Source organism: Rhamphochromis longiceps, linkage group LG4 (genome assembly GCF_057381845.1).
Source record: "Rhamphochromis longiceps isolate RC_006_pf linkage group LG4, R_longiceps_female_GT1.1, whole genome shotgun sequence".
NCBI lineage: Eukaryota > Metazoa > Chordata > Actinopteri > Cichliformes > Cichlidae > Rhamphochromis > Rhamphochromis longiceps.
In genome coordinates, this window is record NC_140560.1 from 13,634,209 (window position 1) to 13,657,777 (window position 23,569).

The following is a 23,569-nucleotide window of genomic DNA, read 5'->3' on the forward strand; positions in this document are numbered from 1 at the left end:
CAGTTATTAACTTATAGTGTTTGAGCACTTTGTTAAGAGGAAGTGAAGTAAACTGCAGTGTACTATGTACAGTTGGTTTCAGCCTTTCAGATTATGTTAGTTTTGCAGAAATATCTCCATGCATCAAACAGCAGGGAAAAAGGTTTCTGAATGCATCACATCACTCTCTTCCTACATCCAGAATTATGTTAATCATTAGTGTCTAATTATGAAAATGTATCTTTGCAAATGTATGGCACCAAAAATAACAAAGCGAAATTCTGGGGTCAGAGAAAATCCATGTCTGTACTAATGTGCAGGATTAACTGACTTTTCTGTGATGCATTTGTGAAATGGAAAGAATTCACTGACTTTGCAATGACATTTCGGGATGATCCCTTTGCCCCTTTTCTAGGTATTGTAACACATCCTCGGCTTCATGTAGAGGTAAAAATATCCACCACGTCACAAGAGACTGTGACTGAAATTTGCTGTTCAACATGCTGCCACAAATAACTAAAGGGCCAGCCTGTTCATTTGCCCAGTTTTTCGGATGGAGGTGGGGTTTTCTGTGGTCCCTTGACACTGCTGGGAACCTTGTATAATTTTTGACAAGTGTGTAGTATGTACATGTGTATGCATTCCTCATTTATTCTTATCTTTCTCATCTCACTTGCGCCTGGAATGAGATGAATCCCTCCCACACTATCCTGCCCTCCACTCTAGTATGAATTGCGAGGCTGATATCTCATTCTTTGGAGGGCTGGAGGGCAATGAGTGGTGACAACACAATGGCATTGTGTCTACTGATGGGAAGCTAGAGTCTTGGGGGACACACTCCTCTACCCTCCTCTCCTGTCAGTGTTAGAGTCTGGGCCAGTTTGAGGGGTAAAGCGTGTATGAGTTGAATTTGAACATTTGTACATAGTGGAAGGGCACTCGGCACCTGAGCAAAATGTCACCGAGGTACAAGGGGCTTGAGAGGAGACGGAGGAGAGAGCTGTGCCAACTGCCACTCAATTATTTAGAGACGCTGCTGGGTTCAAAGAGTCAAAGCAAATAATCCACTAATCCACCACCTTCACAGCTTATCTGCAACTTATCTGTTTTGCTTTAGTGGTCATAAAAGTACACAAATATCACTCACATTATTGTTATTCTTGGTAACAATGACAAGGAAAATGCAGAGTTAAAAAAATTCCAGATACGATATTTGCTTGCTCCAGCACACCATTATAACTGAGGATATAAAAGATATTAGAACATTTCCCCTCAACTGCTCCATTTTTGTCTTCTGTCTGTTCATCAATCCTGCCCCATGTTCACACAGTGACCTCTGTTTTGCTGTTAGTGGCCAGTCCCTTGTGCTTGGGGTGCATATGCGGCGAATGGCCGTAGCCCAGCGGCTGCGAGAAGAGCTCGGGCAGCGTTTCAATGCTGAACTGCCTCTTGTTGGAGTAGGCCTGGCGCCTGCTGTTCTGTTGGTGCAGTGTCTGGTGCTGCTGCTGTTGGATAGGGTGATGCTGTTGCCCGCCAAGGCCCATGTGGGAGGCTGCCGGGTGCTGAATGTGGCTCTTACTTGGGTCCCATGCTTTGAAGGCTGAGCTGGAGGTGAGTGGGTGAGTGTTGGTCTTGGAGATCTTAGGTTTGGGGATCTGGGAGGCGTTGATGGTAATGGCTAAAGGTGCATGGACATCTGGTGGTGGGAGGAAGGGCTTGTCCTTGGGGTGGAAGTTGATAGGCTGGAAGGTGGGAGGAGACTGGCGGTGGGTGTAGTCTACCATTGGGTAGCTCTTGTAGTAGTCTCTTGGAGTTGTGTCTAGATGAAAAGGACAGAACAAGACAAAGAGGTGGTTATATTTTGATATTATATAATTACAATATTACCATATTCAGTTCTATCCGGTCTTTAAGTGATGACATGATCTTGCTTCTGGGCCCAACCAACTCTGCGTTTAATAAGGCTGTTGTGTTTTGAACATGTTTTCATGGTTTGTATCTTGTTCTATTTAATCTCAACAAGCCCCTAAAACAGTCATCACTGTCGGCCTCTTTTGGTTTCTATTACCGCTATTCATTTTAAAGCTCAGTTTTTAAAACCTTATGATGTAACTACAGCCCAGCCCATGCCAGCAGTATATTAATGGCTAACCTCGTATTGTGGATGGATTATCTCAGTTGTTCTCCTGACTGAAGTTCGGTCCGTTTACAGCACCCTGCCATGCAATTGCATTTGTCCCTAACCATCGGGAACCCCCAACTTTTATCCAGTGGAAAAAGTTAGCGTTCGTCCTCCAGCTTCACTGTGTTTATGTTATGCTAACATAGCTGTGTTGCTAGCGATCACATAGCACGTCATTACATACCAGCTAGCCAAATTTCAGTAATCCTACAAAACGACACTGCTGTTTAGTTTTCTGTCTTCATTTATGTTGGAAGTGATAGCAGAGCTGTATGTTTTAAAATTTTAAGAAATCTCTCAGTCAGAACATGGTATGTCATGTTTAGGTGGAAACGAGCGAGCTAACTTAAATTTAGTAAATTCTGTTTTCATGGATGCCTGGATATTAAACTTAATTGTTGCTTAGGCTGCTGCCCCCGCGACCCGTAGTTTTCTATCTTCATTTGTGTCAGAAGTTTGATAGCAGAGCTGTATGTTTAATTATTTTTCTGAAATCCCTGAGTCAGAACATGGTATATCATGTTTAGGTGGAAACTAGCGAGCTAATTTCCTGCTAACTTCTATCTCTGTTAAATTTAATAAATTCTGCTTTCAATGATGCTTGGATGTTAAACTTAATTGTTACACCTGGTAGACAAGCCACATTTTATTACAGATGAAAGAATTTAGACAGTTCTTCAACTCTTCGTGATGTCGCAGTGATTGTTTGACTTTGAGACCTGCAGCGGAGTTTGGGCCCAGACATGGCTAATGACGTTAGACTTAAAGACCGGATAGTGCTGTACTATCCTAAACATTTGTATCAGGCTGTCCAATTGATCAGTAACGGCAACAAAAGTAAATCAAAGACTGATACATTCATTACTGATCTATACTGTTTACAAGGCGCTTTATTACAGTCACTTCACTATGTGCAAAAGTAGACATGGACATATGGAAATGATCAAATTAACCCTGATTGTCATCAAGTTTCTCTTTAGACTCACTCACTATGTAACTGTGCCCATGTAACAACATATAATTTTCCAGTAAATATAGTGATTATTCATGTGTGGATATAGATGATTCAAAGGTGGTCCTAACAATGAACAAATGTCGGGCACGGATCTCATTCCAGCGAGAGATGCGGGACTGCTGCGTGATCTGCCTCACAGAAACCTGGCTATCGGACAAAGTACCGGACTCCGCAATACAACTGCCGGGGTTCTCTGTGCACCGCGCAGACAGGTCACAGGATCTTACTGGGAAAAGCAGAGGCGGTGGTGTGTGTTTCATGATCAACAACAGCTGGTGTGATTATGCGAACGTGCACCCGGTCAAATCCTTCTGCTCACCGGACCTGGAGTACCTGATGATTAAGTGTCGGCCATTCTGGCTACCGAGGGAATTTACAGCAGTGATTATTACGGCTGTTTACATTCCCCCACAAGCCGACACTGACCGTGCACTCAGGGAACTGTACAGCGCGATCAGCAGCGAGGAAACCGCACACCCAGAGGCAGCGTTTATCACAGCCGGAGACTTTAATAAGGGAAACCTGAAGAAAGTCTCACCAAAACTCCATCAACACATCCTTTTCAACACACGTGGAAACCGGCAACTCGACCACTGTTACACCTCTTTCCGGGATGCGTACAAAGCCCTCCCCCGCGCCCCATTCGGCCAATCAGATCACTGCTCCATCCTGCTCCTGCCCGCCTACAGGCAGAAGCTGAAACAGGAAGCTCCAACCCGGAGGGCGGTGCACTGTTGGACGGACCAATCGGAGTCTGCGCTGCGGGACTGTTTTGATCACGCGGACTGGGAAATGTTTCACGTGGCCGCCAGAGACATTGATGAATACACAGACTCAGTCTGTGGATTTATCAGGAAATGCGTGGAAGATGTCGTCCCATCCAGAACAGTCAAATCCTTCCCAAATCAAAAACCCTGGATTAACGGAGATGTTCGCGCGGCACTGGTGGCACGGAACACCGCCTTTGCCTCCGTGAACACATCGGACTACAAACACGCACATTACCAACTCCGGAAGACGATCAAAGCAGCCAAACGTGAGTACAGGGACAGGGTGGAACAACAGTTTGACAACCCTCGGAGTATGTGGCAGGGACTAAACACGATCACAGACTTTAGAGGGAAAACCAGCACACCGCAGACCACGGCCTCTCTGTGTGAGGATCTAAACGTATTCTACGCTAGATTCGACACAGCGAACACCATGAGACCGGACAGTGTGCGCACCGCGGATGACGTCAGTGCGCACACTGTGTCTGAGGAGGATGTGCGGAAGTGCTTCAGGAAGGTGAACGCACGCAAAGCTACTGGTCCGGACGGGATTCCCGGCCGCGTCCTCAGGTCATGCGCGGCTCAGCTGGCTGGAGTGTTCACGCACATCTTCAACCTTTCCCTCTCTCTGTCTGTAGTCCCAGCCTGCTTCAAAATGGCCACCATCGTCCCTGTACCCAAATCCTCCACCATCTCCTCATTGAACGACTGGCGACCTGTAGCCCTGACCCCCATCGTAAGCAAATGCTTCGAGAAGCTGGTCAGGGACTTCATCTGCTCTGCACTACCCGACTCACTGGACCCTCTACAGTTTGCATACCGCCACAACAGGTCCACTGATGATGCCATAGCCCTGACACTACACACTGCCCTGTCACACCTGGAGAAGAGAGACACGTATGTGAGGATGCTGTTTGTAGATTACAGCTCAGCATTCAATACCATCGTTCCCTCGAAGCTGGACAGGAAACTGCAGGATCTAGGACTGAGCAGCTCCCTCTGCAGCTGGATCCTTAGCTTCCTGTCTGACAGACGCCAGGTGGTCAGACTGGGCAGCATCACCTCATCCCCCATCACACTGAACACTGGTGCTCCACAGGGGTGTGTACTGAGCCCTCTCCTGTACTCACTCTACACCTACGACTGCACAGCCACTAACAGCTCCAACATCATTGTGAAGTTTGCGGACGACACTACAGTGGTGGGTCTTATCACCAACGGTGATGAGACGGCTTACAGGGAGGAGGTCAGCGCCCTGACCCACTGGTGTCAAGACAACCATCTCACCCTCAACGTCGCAAAGACAAAGGAGTTGATAGTGGACTTCCGGAGGTGCAGAGAAGTACACACCCCCATCACCATCAACGGCGCTGCTGTGGAGAGAGTGAGCAGCTTCCGGTTCCTTGGTGTACATCTGGCTGAGGATCTTACGTGGTCAGTACACACAAACAAAACAGTGAAGAAGGCGCAGCAGCGCCTCTTCTTTCTCAGGAGACTGAAAAGATTCGGCATGAGCCCCCGCATCCTCAGGACCTTCTATCACTGTGCCATTGAGAGCATCCTCACTGGATGCATCACCACCTGGTATGGCAACAGCACCGCCTACAACTGCAAAGCTCTCCAGCGAGTAGTGCGGTGCTCTGAACGGATAATTGGAGGTGAGCTTCCCTCCCTCCAAGACATCTACAGGAAGCGGTGCCTGAGGAAAGCGGGGAGGATCATCAAGGACTCCAGTCACCCCAGCCATAAACTGTTCAGACTGCTTCCATCAGGAAGGAGGTTCTGCAGCATCCGGTCCCGTACCAGCAGACTGAGAGACAGCTTTTTCCATCAGGCCATCAGACTGCTGAACACGTCATAGACACCTCAGCTTCACTACTGGAACTTCAACATTATGCACTCCACACTGTATATAAATGCCACTTGTTTTGCACATATTCAACTCTGTATATTTTATATATTTTATTATTATTATTATTATTATTATTTTATTTTATTTTTTTACTATTTAATTTGTAAAAATGTGTATACACACACACACACACACACACACACACACACACACACACACACACACACACACACACACGTAGGAAAATATTTAGTATACATATCCAGAAATGCATACACTATTATATATTGTACATATATTTATTAGTTTCAGGTTGGCCATTCTTGTATTTTGCTCGTTTGTGTTGTTGTGTTTGCACATCTCTGTTGCTTGTGGGGCTCGCACACAAGAATTTCACTCGCATGTGCTGTGCCAGTGTGCCTGCACATGTGATGTGACAATAAAAAGTGATTTGATTTGATTTGAAATATAGACTGTTTTTGGTTTGATATATGAATGTGGACCCCCACCACCAGACCACCACCCACCTCATATATTTTTATACTTTGAGCATTCAAATATTTATTCATTTTTTGCAATTTTTTTAAAGAAGCTATATGGTTTGTAATGTCAGAGAATATCTTTTTATTATCAGTCACCAAATTCCAGATAAATTAACAGGTAGCCAATAAAAAGAAAGAATTTGTGAGCATTTGTATGATTGCTATTTGCTCTTTGCTCTTTGATCTGTGTGCCCGCTGACCATAGATGTAAGGCAGAAGAGACAAATAAAAATACAAGCAACAAACTATGGGGAAAAAGTGGCATGAGCGAGTCCCGAGCAAAAGGAGTGATTTGTAAGGAATAAAAATAGACCCGGTTCAGCATGTCGAGTCAGATTAGTGTGAGCTCTCTGAGTGGAACTCGACTCTGCTGTTTGGTCATCACCACCGCCCCCAACACCACCACCACCGCCACCACTTCCCTCATACATGCTCTGCCCTAAAGACACTTACAACCTTGTTTGCTTGGCCCTATTTTATCGGTCCCTTTTCCTGGAGAGAAAAAAATATTTGAAAAATATTCTGCTGTATGATTTTTATTATTTTTTCTTGCCCCTTCACCTTTTCTGACTTCATTGCTCTAAATCAGCCTCTCTTAAATGTACATTTCATTTCCTCGTGACGTAACATCATGCTTTCAGCCCCTGTTGTATCAAGTTAGTCTTGTGCATCTGTTTTTCTCGTTATACTGTTGAATTTGACAGTGGATGGCTGTGTGTGGGCGTTTGTGGCTGCAGACCCCAAATTTATTGATTTATTTACTGTATGAAAAGTTTAGCCAAGGGCCACTTTTCTGCTCCATAGCTAAATCTGTCAATTTCAATAATATATTCTAGCCAAGATGACTAAAACCATTTCCTTATGTTTGCCTTTCCAGAAAAACACCTAGAGGGCGAGTCTCACATTCACACATGTCAGGAAGCTGTCCAGCACTATCACAGTGCTGTAATTGCTTATTGAACCCTTTTGTGCGTCCATTGTGTAACTCTAGGGTACTTCAACAGCAGCTGTTGGCGACGAAGACAGAGTTACAGGAAATTATCTACTCCCTCAGAAAAATTCTCCATGCTGGCTCAAGGATTTAAGCAGGTTCTAGCATTTCTCAGTGCACCATCAAGTATTCCAACAGCACTACAGCCATTTTCAGTCTGTTAATTCTGTAGAGGAACAGAAAATACTTCAAGTTCAAGTTCAACTTTATTGTCACTTCAACCATATACAGTTTAAAAATACACAGTGAGGCGAAACAACGTTCCTCCAGGAACCAAGGTGCTACAAGACAAGTTAGTGCAAAAAAAATAATAATATATAATATATCTAGTAATAATATTGTGCAAAAGAGCATTTACAGGTTGGTGTGTGCGATGGTTTGGTGGTGTAGGTCAGTGTGTTTGCGCTTTGTGTTGGTTAGTCAGTCCAGTCTCAATGTTTTGAGGTATTTGAGTTAAGCTGAGTGATAATGTTAGTGTATGTGTGTGTGTGCGTGTTTATCAGTCAGTCCCTTTTTGCTGAGGAGACGGATGGCTTGTGGAAAAAAGCTGTTGCACAGTCTGGATGTGCGTGCCCGAATGCTTCGGTACCTTTTTCCAGATGGCAGGAGTGTAAAGAGTGTGTGAGAGGGGTGTGTCCGATCAGCCACAATGCTGGTGGCTTTGCGAATGCAGCGTGTGGTGTAGATGTCCTCAATAGAGGGTAGAGAGACCCCGATGATCTTCTCTGCTGTTCCCACTATCCGCTGTAGGGTCTTGCGGTCTGATATGGCACAGCTCCCAAACCAGACAGTGATGCAGCCGCTCAGGATGCTCTCAATAGTTCCTCTATAGAAGGTGGTCAGGATCGGTGGTGGAAGCCGGGCCTTTCTCAGTCTTCTCAGAAAGAAGAGACGCTGTTGGGCTTTCTTGTGCAGGGAGCTGGTGTTGAGGGACCAGCCGAGGTCCTTCTCCAGGTGTACGCCCAGGAATTTGGTGCTGTCAACGATCTCCACAGAGGAGCCGTTGATGCTCAGCGGTGAGTGGTCGCCTCGTGTCCTCCTAAAGTCAACAACCATCTCTTTTGTCTTGTCAACATTCAGAGACAGGTTGTTGTCCTTACACCAGTCCGTTAGTCTCTGCACTTCCTCTCTGTACGCTGACTCGTCGTTCTTGCTAATGAGACCCACCACGGTCGTGTCATCAGCGAATTTAATGATGTGATTTGAACTGTGTGTTGCTACACAGTCATGAGTCAGCAGTGTGAACAGCAGAGGACTGAGCACACAGCCTTGTGGGGCCCCAGTGCTCAGTGTGGTGGTGCTGGAGGTGCAGTTCCCGATCCGTACTGACTGAGGCCTTCCGGTCAGAAAGTCCAGGATCCAGTTGCAGAGGGAGGTGTTCAGGCCTAACAGGCTCAGCTTTCCGATCAGTTGTTGGGGGATGATCGTGTTAAATGCTGAGCTGAAATCTATGTACAGCATTCGGACGTGTGAGTCCTTCTTGTCCAAGTGTGTCAGGGCAAGATGGAGTGCAGTGGAGATGGCGTCGTCCGTTGAGCGGTTATGGCGGTATGCAAATTGCATTGGGTCCAGTGAGGGGGGCAGCAGGGTCTTGATGTGTCTCATGACGAGCCGTTCGAAGCACTTCATGATGGTGGGTGTAAGTGCGATAGGGCGGTAGTCATTGAGACAGGACACAGAAGACTTCTTGGGCACGGGGACGATGGTGGTGGCCTTGAAGCACGTGGGGACAACGGCACTGCTCAGAGAGATGTTGAAGATGTCGGTGAGAACATTTGCCAGCTGATCAGCACATTCTCTGAGCACTCTGCCTGGGATGTTGTCTGGTCCAGCAGCTTTACGTGGATTGACTCTGCGTAGAGTTTTCCTCACCTCAGCTGTAGTGAGACACAGGACCTGGTCGTTCGGAGGAGGGGTGGTCTTCCTCGCCGCCACGTCGTTCTGCCTGTCGAACCGAGCATAGAAGTTGTTAAGCACATCTGGGAGGGAGCCGTCACTGTCACAGGCAGGTGGTGTCGTCCTGTAGTTAGCGATGGCTTGTAAGCCCTGCCACATGCGTCGTGTGTCGCCGCTGTCCTTAAAGTGGTTGTGGATTCTCTGGGCGTGTGCGCGCTTCGCCTCTCTGATGGCCCGAGAAAGTTCAGCCCTCGCTCTTCTAAGCGCCACCTTATCTCCCTCTTTGAAGGCAGAGTCTCGGGTCCTTAGAAGTGCACGCACTTCCGCAGTAATCCACGGTTTCTGGTTGGGTCGTGAGATGATGATCTTGGAGACAGTGACGTCATCGGTGCACTTGTTGATATAGCTGGACACTGATGATGTGTACTCCTCCAAGTCAGTGAAGTCGCCGTAAGTTGCAGCCTCTCTAAACATGTTCCAGTCAGTGCTCTCAAAACAGTCCTGAAGAGCAGAGATGGCTCCTGCTGGCCAGGTTTTCACCTGCTTCAGAACCGGTTTTGATCGCCTGACGAGTGGTCTGTATGCTGGAATTAGCATAACAGAGATGTGGTCTGAGTAGCCGAGGTGGGGGCGGGGCTCTGCCCGATATGCGCCGGGGATGTTTGTGTAAACAAGATCCAGCGTGTTTTCTCCCCTCGTTGCAAAGTCCACATACTGATGGAATCTAGGAAGCACTGACTTGAGATTTGCATGGTTGAAGTCCCCAGCAACAATAAACAGTCCATCCGGGTGTGTATTTTGCAGTTCACTGATCTTTGTATACAATTCCCATAGCGCTTCCTTAGCATTAGCGCTAGGTGGAATGTACACTCCGATAATGAAAACAGTGGTGAATTCCCGTGGTAAGTAAAAAGGTCTGCATCTAACAGTCACAAACTCCACCAGCGATGAGCAATAACTAGAGACTAGCACAGAGTTCTTGCACCATTTCTCGTTGATGTAAACACGCAAGCCGCCACCGCGAGTCTTACCGCACAGAGCTGCATTTCTGTCGGCGCGAAACGAGGCCAGCCCGTTTAGCTGAATAGCGGCGTCCGGTACTCTTTCGCTGAGCCATGTTTCCGTGAAAACAAAGACACAGCAGTCTCTAATCTCACGCTGTGTGGCCTGCTGGAGTCGGATGTAATCCAGTTTGTTATCCAGGGAGCAGACGTTGGATAAGATGATGGACGGTAGAGCCGGCCGGCTAGGGTTTGTTTTTAGCCTAGCACAGACTCCCGCCCGCTTGCCGCGCTTCCGCTTCCTCGCGCAACGCTTCCGATGTCTCCACCTCCGTCCGCCGGCATCAGGCAACGCCGAGGCTTCGAGGCCTGGTTCGCGGAGCAAGCCGAGTTCACGCAGCGTTTCCCGCAGCCCCTCCTGGATGTCGTCAACTAGGTTATTTAGGTTGAAAAGTGTCTGGCTGTTGTATGCACGAACACCGACACCAGTTGCGACGTTATCCATACATAGTGCAAAATAAGCACGCTACACACAAAAACGTAAACAATAAACAATGCAGCACCAGTTTTGGCTCCGGAGTGGCCGCTGCGTGCTACTGCCGCGCCGCCAACAAGAAATGAGTAAAGTACAGGCACTGGGGGCTATTTATAACAAATGATTAGCAGAAGAGTTCTGCTTTTATTTAACTTTGGCACGATACAAATGAGGATTAGTCTGCATTTCTGTGTCTCTGTCTGCAAATATGCACAAGTGTGAACTGTATGTGTGGATTCACACACTTAGCTCAATAATTTGTTGGACCTGTTTGGTTTGTCTGTATTCAATTTCATATTTAATTAAAGCTGCAAGCAGCCACGAGAGGGCCCTTTTTCTCTGGTGCGGTCCAGTCTCGCTGAACATCTCCTATACCATAGGTGTCAAACTCTGGTCCGCGGGCCAAATTTGGCCCGCAGCCTAATTACATTTGGCCCGCGAAGCCATACCAAATTACTATTAGAGCTGGCCTACTACCTATTACCTATTATACAGCTAGTATATATATTGTTTAGTATTAAGCTTTGCTTGTTCCATATTCAGTTTTCCAGCAAAACTTATTTGAGTCCATAAGAAAAGATTCATTCTTATATCTGGAGGAAGATTTTTTTTTCAATAAATATTAATGTTAGCCCGCGACTTTGTTCCAGTTTTGAATTTTGGCCCACTGCGTATTTGAGTTTGACACCCCTGTCCTATACCCACTACAGGGAGTGCAGAATTATTAGGCAAATGAGTATTTTGTCCACATCATCCTCTTCATGCATGTTGTCTTACTCCAAGCTGTATAGGCTCGAAAGCCTACTACCAATTAAGCATATTAGGTGATGTGCATCTCTGTAATGAGAAGGGGTGTGGTCTAATGACATCAACACCCTATATCAGGTGTGCATAATTATTAATGTCCTTTCCTTTGGCAAAATGGGTCAAAAGAAGGACTTGACAGGCTCAGAAAAGTCAAAAATGGGGACTTCCGATGACGTCACCGTAGTGATCGGTCGAGCTCTGAACTGCTCCTGCAAGAAACTTTGCTAAATCCTTAAAATTAAGGAAAAACGCTCCGAAACACGAAAACGAAATACATTATAGACCCACGATGCCTGGACCTGGTAAAACTACCAAGGAGAAGACTAAGTCAACCACGCAAACCAAGATATCGGTGTTTGGCGGTGAAGCTAGCGCGTCTGAGACCTGCGCAGTTAACAAGCCAGCCACCATGAGCGAACACGGCCCCACGGATAGTGGCAACATGGAGGAGAGGTTGCAGCGTGCCATACGAGAGGAGTTTGCAGGTATTGAAAACAAGCTTGCAAACGCGCAAACTGCACTTTGGGACAAGCTGGAGGGCGCTGTGGCCAAGTTTTCCAGCAAGGCAGATGAGGTTGTGGCAGCCATGAACGAAATGCAGAAAAAATTATCTGACTGTGTGGGGAGAGTAGAGCAAACGGAGAAACGCATTTCAAATGTAGAAGATGAACATGTGGTGATGGGGACCACCATTTCAAGATTAGAAAAAGAAAATAAAGCAGAAAAGTCAAAAATAGTGAGATATCTTGCAGAGGGATGCAGCAGTCTCAAAATTGCAAAGCTTCTGAAGCGTGATCATCGAACAATCAAGCGTTTCATTCAAAATAGTCAACAGGGTCGCAAGAAGCGTGTGGAAAAACCAAGGCGCAAAATAACTGCCCATGAACTGAGAAAAGTCAAGCGTGCAGCTGCCAACATGCCACTTGCCACCAGTTTGGCCATATTTCAGAGCTGCAACATCACTGGAGTGCCCAAAAGCACAAGGTGTGCAATACTCAGAGACATGGCCATGGTAAGAAAGGCTGAAAGACGACCACCACTGAACAAGACACACAAGCTGAAACGTCAAGACTGGGCCAAGAAATATCTCAAGACTGGTTTTTCTAAGGTTTTATGGACTGATGAAATGAGAGTGAGTCTTGATGGGCCAGATGGATGGGCCCGTGGCTGGATTGGTAAAGGGCAGAGAGCTCCAGTCCGACTCAGACGCCAGCAAGCTGGAGGTGGAGTACTGGTTTGGGCTGATGTTGTGACCATCCGCCTTGAAACATGACATTTCCTGTTCCCACTAGGTGGCACTGTGGCCATTGTCAAATATTGCAGTTAAAGAGATGTGTGGTCCAGATCGGACCATGTATGTGGTAATAAGAACAAGTAAAAAAATTTACCAAAATGACCAAAATTTAATCTGGTGCCACGGCCACGCCCTTTGACGAAACTTCTGGTGCTTCTATCAGCAGTCATATCTTCAATAAACGCTGGTGACACAGTTCCACTGGCAGCCTTACATACCCATGCCATAACACTACCTCCACCATGCTAGACAGATGATGTGATTGGATAATTAGCCATTTCTCTCCTTATCCAGACTTTTCCCTACTCATCATTCATTTTGGTTTCGCCTGTCCAAAGAAAATTATTCTAGGACTATGCAGGCTCTTTTAGATGGTTTGTTTTTTTGGTAAAGTCTAACCTTGCCTTCCTGCTTGAATGTAACCAGTTATAAACCCTCTGTATTTACATTCACGAGGGCGTCTCTTGATTGTAGATTTTGAAAATGACACGTCTCCTTAAATAATCAATTTCTTGATTGTTGATTATAATCACAGTATCCCTGCCCTTGGTATAAAACACTTCAGCATGAGGCTAGCAGAATTTGACAGATACACTGATTCAAATGTTCCACACAAAGGGGAAAATACTGAGACACAATGAATTAAACACACCCTTGCTTCTCACAACAACTGCTGTTACTGTCCATTTGAGTGTTTCCACAAATGTTGCCAGAAGAAGCACCTGACAGCAGGGTCCTCTGTGGCAGTATTACCCACCATCTTGTCCGTTCCACACACTCTCCATCTGCTCTCTCTTTCTCATCCGCTTGTTTCCCGCTCTCTGTTTCATTTATTCCACACTCTTCAACAACATAAGCTTTTGCTCTCTATCCAGTGGCAGCTTGAAGTGATGCCCACGGGCCCAATCTGGGCCACTGCATTATAACTGCATAAATTGGAGCCTCCAAATGATTTCAGTTTGACAATGTGCTGCATTTTTGTGTGGTCTATTTCAATGTCATTTCATTATGTTTACACAGTTATTTCTGCTTTATAAAGGGCTTATTAACATATTGACATTGTGGGAAGGAAAGATCCAAGATCCAGTTATTTCTAGACCCACACACATATTTCCACTATGCAATTCATAATTTTAAAGCTCATTTTAAAAGAACCCCACTAAGCACATATGCCAAAATAAAGGGATATTTCACTCTAACATCAGATACATCTAGTTTTCCTCTAGCTTGTGTTTCTATTCATGAATATAGAGAACTTTGCCTAGTTTTTGGAGATACAAGCTTTAGAGATGTCTTCTCTCTGATGTAATAGAACTCAATTGTGTTTGCTTGTTGTTACTAAATACAAAAAATATTTTAATATACATAAAAAACAACTCTGCAGCCCTGTCTTTATCCAGTAGAGATGACCCCATAACACAATCAACCAACCAACAAACCAACCAAACTTATCTAAAACCTAAACCTAGAAATGTTATTGTGAGCATTTTTACACAAGGTGAGGTTTAGGATGGGGGTGTTTTGCTACCTGTAGCACAAACCCCTTGTCAAAGTCAGATGGAGTATTCAGATAATTATTGTGTGGTGTGGCTGGCAAGTGTTGGAGGCTAAAAGAGACATGAAAGTTTCTAGATGAAACTTCTCACCACAAGGTTTGTGAGGGTTGTGATATCATATTACAATGCTGCTAAGTTTATAAGCTTACCTGTGGAGTAAACGCTCCAAGCACTACAAAGCAAGTGCCAATTAGACCAGTTACACAGAAAAAGAGCAGATATGGTAGGTAACTGCAAAATTAGGCAACTCACACCAAATTAATCTACCTGGATAAATAATAATACAAGTGTACTGAAAAATGCCACAGTTTCATTTTGGGGTGACATTTCTCTGGAGATTTGTCGGCTGCACATCCATGACGTTAATCTTCATTCCCAACACATCCCAAAGATGCTTTATTGGAGTGAGATCTGGTGACTGTGGAGGCCATTTGAGTACAGAAAACTCAGTGTCATGTTCAAGAAAACAGTTTGAGATTATTTGAACTTTGTGACATGGTGTGCTATCCTGCTGGAAGAAGATGGGTACACTGTCAACCAGTGTTGGTCAAGTTACTTGAAAAAAGAAATCAGTAACTAATTACTGATTACTACCCCCAAAAAGTAATCCCATTACTTTACTGATTACTTATTTTCAAAAGTAATTAATTACTTACTTACTTAGTTACTTTTTAAAAACACGATTTACAACCTGAATAGGTGATAAAGCGATCGATCTTTCAGCCCAATTCTACTTTTTCTGCATAATCCATCATACAAAATGTAATCCAGTGGAAAAGTCTCTTTTTAAAACTTGTTTTATTAGTTTTAATCTTTTAACTTTATGCATCAAGCAAAAATTTAATTATATGCAACATTCTCTGACTGGAAGAAATTTGTTTAATATTTAAACCTATTTTCTGCACATTCCAGCACATAAAAAATATTTTTTTGTGTGTTTACATTCACTAGATGCAAGTAACACACAGCAGAAAATAAATAAAGTCATAGACTAGCGGTCCTTTTGCTCTATTTTCACCTGTAAAGCAGGAGTGGGGTAGGCGGAGGTTTACCCTGGTGCAGGTGTGTCGCAGCGGGCAGTGGAAGAATCTGCGAGTTTCTCTGTGAATTTCCCATTACGTCATAGCGCACTCGGTGCTTGCTTGGAAGCTGTAAAAAGAAGTTTTCTTCCCATGCACAATGGACGCTAATGTTCCTTACAAAGTAAGGTCAGTACTTCCACGCTTTAAACGCTGCACGCTCATACTCTCTCCCGCACTCGATATATGATCCACTGTTGATCTGCACACAGCTGTTGTCACGAACGTCGCACTCACTTACGTCACTATCATGAGACATTCTCGCAAAAAATCACGGTTTTAGTAACGCAGTAACGCAGCGTTCCTACGGGAAAGTAATGGTAATCTAATTACCGTTTTTGCAATAGTAATCCCTTACTTTACTCGTTACTTGAAAAAGTAATTGGATTACAGTAACGCTTTACAAGTAACGCGTTACTGCCTACCTCTGCTGTCAACATAAAGGGATGGACACGGTCAGCAACAAAGCTCAGGTAGTCTGTGGCATTTACACAAGTTCAGTTAGTATTAAGAGGCCCAAAGCGTGCCAAGAAAATATCCCCCTTCACCATTAAACCACCACCACCCTGAACTGTTGACAGATGGCTGGATGGATTCGTGGTTTCATGTTTCTGCCCATCTAAGTGTTACAGCAAGAACAAAAATTCTGTAGTCCCAGTTTCCTATTATTTGCTTATGGACAGTAGAGCCTGCGGACTTCTGGTGCTCTAGCCAATCCGCTTCATGGTTTGATGAGTTGCATTGCATTAAATTAACTACTTAAAATCTCATATTTATTTTTATATATATATATATATATATATATATATATATATATATATATATATATATACAGGACAGTTACAAGTACTTGGGGATCCCGCAGGTGAATGGGAACCATGAAGAGGCCGCTAGAAAAGCTGCAACCACCAAGTACCTGCAGAGGGTCAGGCAAGTCCTGAGGAGTCAGCTGAATGGTAAGAACAAGATCCGGGCCATCAACACGTACGCCCTGCCCGTGATCAGGTACCCTGCTGGGGTAATAGGCTGGCCAAAGGAGGAGATAGAAGCCACTGACATAAAGACAAGAAAGCTCCTTACCATGCATGGAGGGTTTCACCCCAAATCCAGCACCCTGAGGCTGTACGCTAAGCGGAAGGAAGGGGGCTGGGGACTGGTGAGTGTCAGCACCACAGTCCAGGATGAGACAACGAACATCCAAGAATACATTGGGAAGATGGCCCCAACTGACCGAGTACTCAGTGAATACCTCAGGCAGCAGAAACCCAAGAAAGAGGAGGGAGACGAGGAACCATCATGGAAGGACAGGCCCCTGCACGGTATGTACCACCGGCGGATAGAGGAGGTGGCTGATATCCAGAAATCCTACCAGTGGCTGGACAAAGCTGGACTGAAAGACAGCACAGAGGCACTAATCATGGCAGCACAAGAACAAGCTCTGAGCACAAGATCCATAGAGGCTGGGGTCTATCACACCAGGCAAGACCCCAGGTGCAGGCTGTGTAAAGATGCCCCAGAGACAATCCAGCACATAACAGCAGGGTGCAAGATGCTAGCAGGCAAGGCATACATGGAACGCCATAACCAAGTGGCCGGCATAGTGTACAGGAACATCTGTGCCGAGTATAACCTGGAAGTCCCGAGGTCAAAATGGGAGATGCCCCCAAGCTAAGATCCTGTGGGACTTCCAGATACAGACGGACAAAATGGTGGTGGCTAACCAACCGGACATAGTGGTGGTAGACAAACAGAAGAAGACGGCCGTAGTGATCGATGTAGCGGTTCCGAATGACAGCAATATCAGGAAGAAGGAACACGAGAAGCTGGAGAAATACCAAGGGCTCAGAGAAGAGCTCGAGAGGATGTGGAGGGTGAAGGTAACGGTGGTCCCCGTGGTAATCGGAGCACTAGGTGCAGCTAGGCGAGTGGCTCCAGCAGATCCCGGGAACAACATCGAAGATCTCTGTCCAGAAGAGCGCAGTCCTGGGAACAGCTAAGATACTGCGCAGGACCCTCAAGCTCCCAGGCCTCTGGTAGAGGACCCGAGCTTGAAGGATAAACCGCCCGCAGGGGCGTGCTGGGTGTTTTATATATATATATATATATATATATATATATATATATATATATATATATATATATATATATATATATATATATATTTTTTTTTTTTTTTTTTTTAAATTTATTTATTTATTTATTTATTTTTTAATAACATGACATCAAATGGAAATATCATGCTTGTCCCTTTTCACCATGTAAGTTACATTTCAGTTCACTGACAGAATTGGTAACTTCTGGCTCTCCAAAGCAGTGTTCTGTAGATTTTAAGCAATACTTTCCTTAGGAGTATTCAGCTTTTAATTATTTAACACCAGGAAAGTCCGGCAGAGCTGAGGTGGTAAAACTGAATAAGCTACAAGAAAGAAGAAAATCCCCCCTGCAGAACATCATAGCTCAGACGTTCCATTTGTTTTGAATCAGAAGGTTTCCCCTTTATAGAAACATTGCTGAAGGAAATGTTAAAACTAGATTGCTATGCTTTTCCTCATTAGTCTCTACAGGTTGTTCACTAATCGCTGCATGTAGAGAAATTGCATCATGAAGTGCAAAACGTAAAAAAAAAAAAAAAAAAAGCTAAACCAGAGGAGCTGATTCATCTTCAAAGCCAGACTTTGAGATCCCTCCAGTTCACGTGTCTAAAAATTCACAACACCTTTTTTTCATTATTATTTACATTATGTGTCCTGAAGCATATACTGAAAGTTTCAACAACCACAAAGAGAAAAAAAAATCCAAATTGTAATCTTATGCTGTTCTTCTCAGAAAGCAGATTTTCCTGTTTCCACCCTAATTCTGCATTCACTGGATAATAAATTCATTCCAGTTTATACAAGTGTTGTAACTTGCATATCAAAACAAAATTCAGATTGACAGCATTTTGTCTGTACTCCCCTTTAAAACTGCAGGATTGTTAAAATGTAATTAAAAACTTCAGGCAGTCTTGGCCCGCAGTTTGGAGACCGAGTGGTTTGGCAAACACTCCTTCACAGCCTCTTTGAGAAAATCCCTCCACCTTCTGTCTTGTGTTTTTTTTTCTTGCTGTAAACCTGACGCTCACTGGTCACTGACTTGGATTTAACTCTGTCAGTCACACATAGGTTTGTAATTGTTTATAAAAAATCCTTGCCTTCACACTCGATTCTGAGCGTCTCCTCTACATGTTCATCTGGTTTCTGTCCAATCACGTTCTCCCTCTCTCACCTTTAGCATCTTTGTCCTGTGCTCTCCCTGCCAGTCCACCCCTACTTCCTCCAGTACTTTAATTAAGTTATCAGAGCTGCTTGATCCTCAGTCCTGCTGCTACACCTGGCAACGGTTTGACGTCATAGAGTTTCCTGACCTCTTTGACATGTTTCATTCTTACACACAAATTTTAAAATCTAAATTTTTTCCCTTTTTTTAACATCACCTTTTGTGTCTTGCTTTGCAGGATAAATTTTAAAAAGCAGAAGTGAGGTTTTACCTGCTGCAGGAAGTCCAAGTGTGTTAATAAAGATTTCAAAGCTTAGTTCAGATACATGCTGTTTCACCTGACTGATGGTCAGTTGTCCTGTCCAAATTGTTGGGTGTCCTAGCTATGACTTTGCCCACACAGGAAGGATTTCTGGACCCACTGACTTGCACAGTAAGAGAAGTGATAAGCATGTGTGAAAAGATGATTGGTCTGAGTACATTTACTGCATAGCACTGTGCAAAAGTCTCGAGCTTGTATCTCAAGCCACTTTGTCACTAGCAGCAACAGGCTATAGTTCCCATTTCTTTGGTTGTATCTATGAAAAACACCAAAGACAACAGACAGGCATAAATAAGTATCTATATATCAACAAGATGATACCCACACAGCTATAGGCAAAACTTGGCAGATCTTGGCCTTAAAACAACTGAGAAAATTGGACCAGTGGAGGACAAAATAAATAGTTGCAAGTCTTAAAAAAAGGTATCTACAGCAGATGGATTTAAAAGTCATGTGCTTAGGAAATGAGCAAAGACCTGACACCAGACCTGAGAGATGGAGTTTACTGTTCACTGTAGCCTCATCAAAAATGATCTCAGTGGACGTGTGGCTGTCAAGAAGCGATCCTTAAGGAAGGAAAACAGAGAAAAGCTGAGGTATGCCAAATTACACTCGAACTGTCAGTGGTCAGAAGATCAGTGGTAACAGGTCTGACGGGGTGACGAATCTAAATTTGAAATTTTTGGTTCAAATCTTGTCAGTACATACAGAGGAGGTCAGGAAAGAGGCAGCGAGCGAGTGTCTAGAGCCATAAATAAAACACGGGGGAGGCTCTGTCGTGGTTTGGGGCTGCATCTCAGGCAGTCATGTTGGGGCGACAGAACGTGTAAACACAGAAAAGCAGATTTTGATCCACTATGCAATACCATCTGGAAAGCTTCTGATTTGCGTAGGCTTAACTTTTCAGCAATGATCCCAAACACACTGCCAATGCAGTAAAAGCATACCTGGATAGAAAAACACACAATGTTACACTGTCAGTCATGGATTGGCCTCCCCAGAGCCCGGACCTCAACATCATTGAAGCAGTGTGGGATCATTTTGAAGAGAACAGAATAAAAAGGAGCCAAAATCCAAAGAAGAGCTTTGAAAGTCCTTCAAGAAGTCTGGAGAACTATTCCTGAAGACTACTTAAAGAAATGAAAAGAAATAGAGAACTCTAAGAGAACAAGCTTCTGAAAGTGAAACAGCACAAGCTGATAGGATTGTTTTTTGTGCAGTGTGAAGAATGAAATAAGGAGGAAACAGCTAGCCTGGCTTTGTCCGAATAAAACACAATCTGCTGAAATGTCTGAAAGACGTGGCTCTCATTAGATTGTTGGCAAGAAAACAAAAAATCACATTTCCATATTTGTCAAATTATTCATTCCCAAATTATGCGCCACATCCAGTGATTGTGGAGGAATGAATTGAAAAGAAACAAATTGCTCGAAATGTTCTGACACAATGTCATGATGAAAGCGTTATAACATATGCAAGTCTTTCACACACACAGTTTTCATGTCTCACATGAATGTTGTCACAGAAACAGATTTCTTTTTAAAGCAGATGTGCTCACAGGGCTTTTGGAGAAGATATAGAGGGCATTGCCAGGGGTCGTAGGTTGTTCTGGTGTTGTGTAAGCTTTTAGGTACATACGGTAGTTAAAGAGCGTGGATGATCAGCATCGCTGATGACAAAAAGCAGAGCACTCTAAAACTGTGTGTGTGTGTGAGAGAGACAGAAATAAAGCAGTTACAAAACAGAGAAGAGCCTATGGGTCATCAAACAGTCTTAACTCAATACCTAGACATCGAGTGAAAGAGGAGGTTATTGCACCTCCGTCTGTGAAGGATGTGATACTTTGAAGTATTTTTCAGGGAAATGTGGCTGACGCTCATTGTGGATAGGGGATTGCTGCTGCTGCAGTCGGCCTTTGTCTCCCAGTCACTGAGCAGAATAATGAGATGAGATTGTCTCATTCTTGCTCTTTTTCTCTTCAGTCATTTTCCACAGTCACACCACATTTTGCTGGCCTCAGTTTTTGCGAGCTTAGTGTCCTAATTCTATGTGTTTAATATAAACGATCAACTTTTTCTTCATTCTTGAAAACAGTAGTCAGCACCACGTGGGCTCTGCTGCAAGGAATCACTTACATGTTTTGATGGCTGCAATTAGAAATCTTGCAATATTAAGTAAAGTAAAGTAAATATTTCTCTCTTGTTCAAAGCAACATTTTAGCTCCTGAAAGTGCTGTTGAATGAACTGACTGAATTATAAATGAGAGTTTGGAGTGAGGTGTCTTATTTTAGCCTTACCAACAGGCACATTATTATAGACAACTACTGTCTGTGTATATGCATATGTATGAAGTCCCCAAATACCACTTTCTACAATTTTTGGCTATTACATCAATTCAAATCACTCCCAGTGTTTTATACTTAATAATCAGTTCAAATCTGCTGCCAGTGATGGCAAAATCATTTAATTCATTTATTTTGATTTCCTAAACACTGAAAAGTTGCATAATGATACCAGTCAATCCGTTGCCACATTGTTTAGTTACTTTAATCCACACATTAACTACTGCAATAACATCTGCGTTTACATGTCAATAAACAATGCATGCACATGTGCCAAGCTGCTGTTCCTCATCTTTGTCACAGTGTCCTTATCTGTCTGAAGTGATCACATGAAGAAGGTGCGTGTGTGCGCTTTTGTGTGCGTGTCCCTGTTTGCATCTACACGTTTACACTTCCCTCCCTCAAGTGTGCATTTGCATTTGGATGAACAACATCCTGCGTGTGTACGAGTGTGCGATATGTTGGTTTATTCATGTATTTTCACAGGGCAAGCTTGAGGCGTGAACTAGACGCTTCACCCTGCTGCTGGCCAGACTCTACTGTCACTCAGCCAGTCTCTGTCGTGTGTGCACACGTATGTTACAGCTTTGGTTTTATAATGTGAACCAGCTGAGTTACCATTCCACTACAAGTAAAAGTACATCATCATTACTGGTTTTACCAGTCTCACACTGCTGAGTTATGATCAATATTTCCAGGAAGGACCTGCCAGTATTATACTGGTTGAACTCACCCGTTGCACACAGTACGTTCTTCTTTAATTTAACTGACTTTTATGTTTTGTCTCTGTAAATCCAGCATGCATATTGATGGTTTTCCACTGGTTTTTGCTGTATATTTGGACAAGTTATGTGTGTTATGTGTGTATTATTGATGACAGCGCAAACCAACCCAAGCTTTGCTATCAGCCTTGTGTGCGCATCTGTGCACCTTGCTTCTAATCTCCTGCTCGCCAGTGACAGCTTCTCGGTATAATGTGTCTAATATTTAGCTGCAGAGACCAAAATGAAAGTTTAAGCTGGATGGTGCTACGGTGCATGAAAGAGCCTTGCTAACATTGTTTTCCTCAAAAACTCAATAGAAGAAAGTAGCTTCTTCAATTTCTGTTGCAGCTCTGATTTATGCATCATGGTGGTGAGGATATTGTGGTAATTTTTTTCATTTGTTTTTTAGGCAATTTTCTTCTCTTGTGTAAGTGCCTGCAGTATTTTTCCAACATTAGATCCTTGTAATATCAAACTGGTAGAACAATATTTGAGAATGGGTGATTATTTAAATCATGGTGGTGGGCTCATATGGTCATAATATTTACATCACAGCTGCTGTAATCTGGTGTAACAGGGTAAATCTAGACTCTACCACAGCACTCAAACATGATTCATAACTCAGAATGTCTGGATAAGAGTCAGACTCATACAAAAAACCCATCATTTTCTACTACCGTACACATTTGGCTTCACTGACCTTTGTACAGTAAGTCTGTGTTCTGCAAGTGACTTGTTATGTGCACACCAGCAGCCGCATCCATGAGTAAGCATGCAAACATACAGCTGTAAACATGTATGCATGTAGTCAGGTTTAGTATGTGTTACTCACCCACAGCCTTGAGTGAGGCATACTTGTTGAAGCCAATTCCCAGGTTGTTGTGAGGGTGAGACAAAGCCATGGCTGGACCCAGAGGAGATAAAGCTGCATTGTTTAAATGGTTGTGATCTATGAAAGACAGAGAGAGAGAAGCAAATATCAAACAAATATCTAAAAGTTGATCAAAGAAAATGCTAATTGAGAGAATATTCTCAGGAGGAATAAGCGCATTAAACCATACAAAGAGAGAAAAGCAGCTCTCCTCTCTATAACTCTGGCCTTATTTGGCTGACATTTTTTTTATGAATGGATGGGGATGATTTTTAAATGTTTTTTATGTTTCCATTTCCAGAAAGTGATGCAAAAGCTCTTTAAGCTCTTTAGTCAGGAATGCAAGAACGAATTAGTTGCGGGCGTGATTTGTGCACTTCTTTCAGGCCACATTACAAAATGTCCATTTCCTAATCAAAATAACAAATATATTCAAAAAGCTTTTTTTTAATTTAATTAAATTTTTTGTTATTTTTACATCTGCAGGTCAACAAGGACACGAGAAAACACCACTTA

At 43.8% G+C, this 23,569-nt stretch overlaps 1 protein-coding gene across 1 annotated transcript; it reads right to left on the reverse strand.

Annotated features, from left to right (window-relative positions):
* Positions 1–1,160: 1,160 nt before the first annotated feature.
* LOC146671198 (uncharacterized) lies at positions 1,161–23,123 on the reverse strand. Its single transcript, XM_085403384.1, has 2 exons — positions 23,015–23,123; positions 1,161–1,798 (listed from the first exon to the last, which is right to left on the reverse strand). The coding sequence occupies exons 1-2, from the start codon at positions 23,082–23,084 to the stop codon at positions 1,302–1,304; spliced, it is 567 nt and encodes a 188-aa protein (XP_085259510.1). The 5' UTR covers positions 23,085–23,123; the 3' UTR covers positions 1,161–1,301.
* Between the last annotated feature and the right edge of the window lie 446 nt (positions 23,124–23,569).

Excerpts from the sequence above, each read along its gene's own strand:
- LOC146671198 (XM_085403384.1), bottom strand. The coding sequence starts at position 23,084 with ATGGCTTTGTCTCACCCTCACAACAACCTGGGAATTGGCTTCAACAAG. Across the intron at positions 1,799-23,014 it reads TGCCTCACTCAAGGCTGTGG|ACACAACTCCAAGAGACTAC; the intron begins GTGAGTAACACA and ends CTTTTCATCTAG.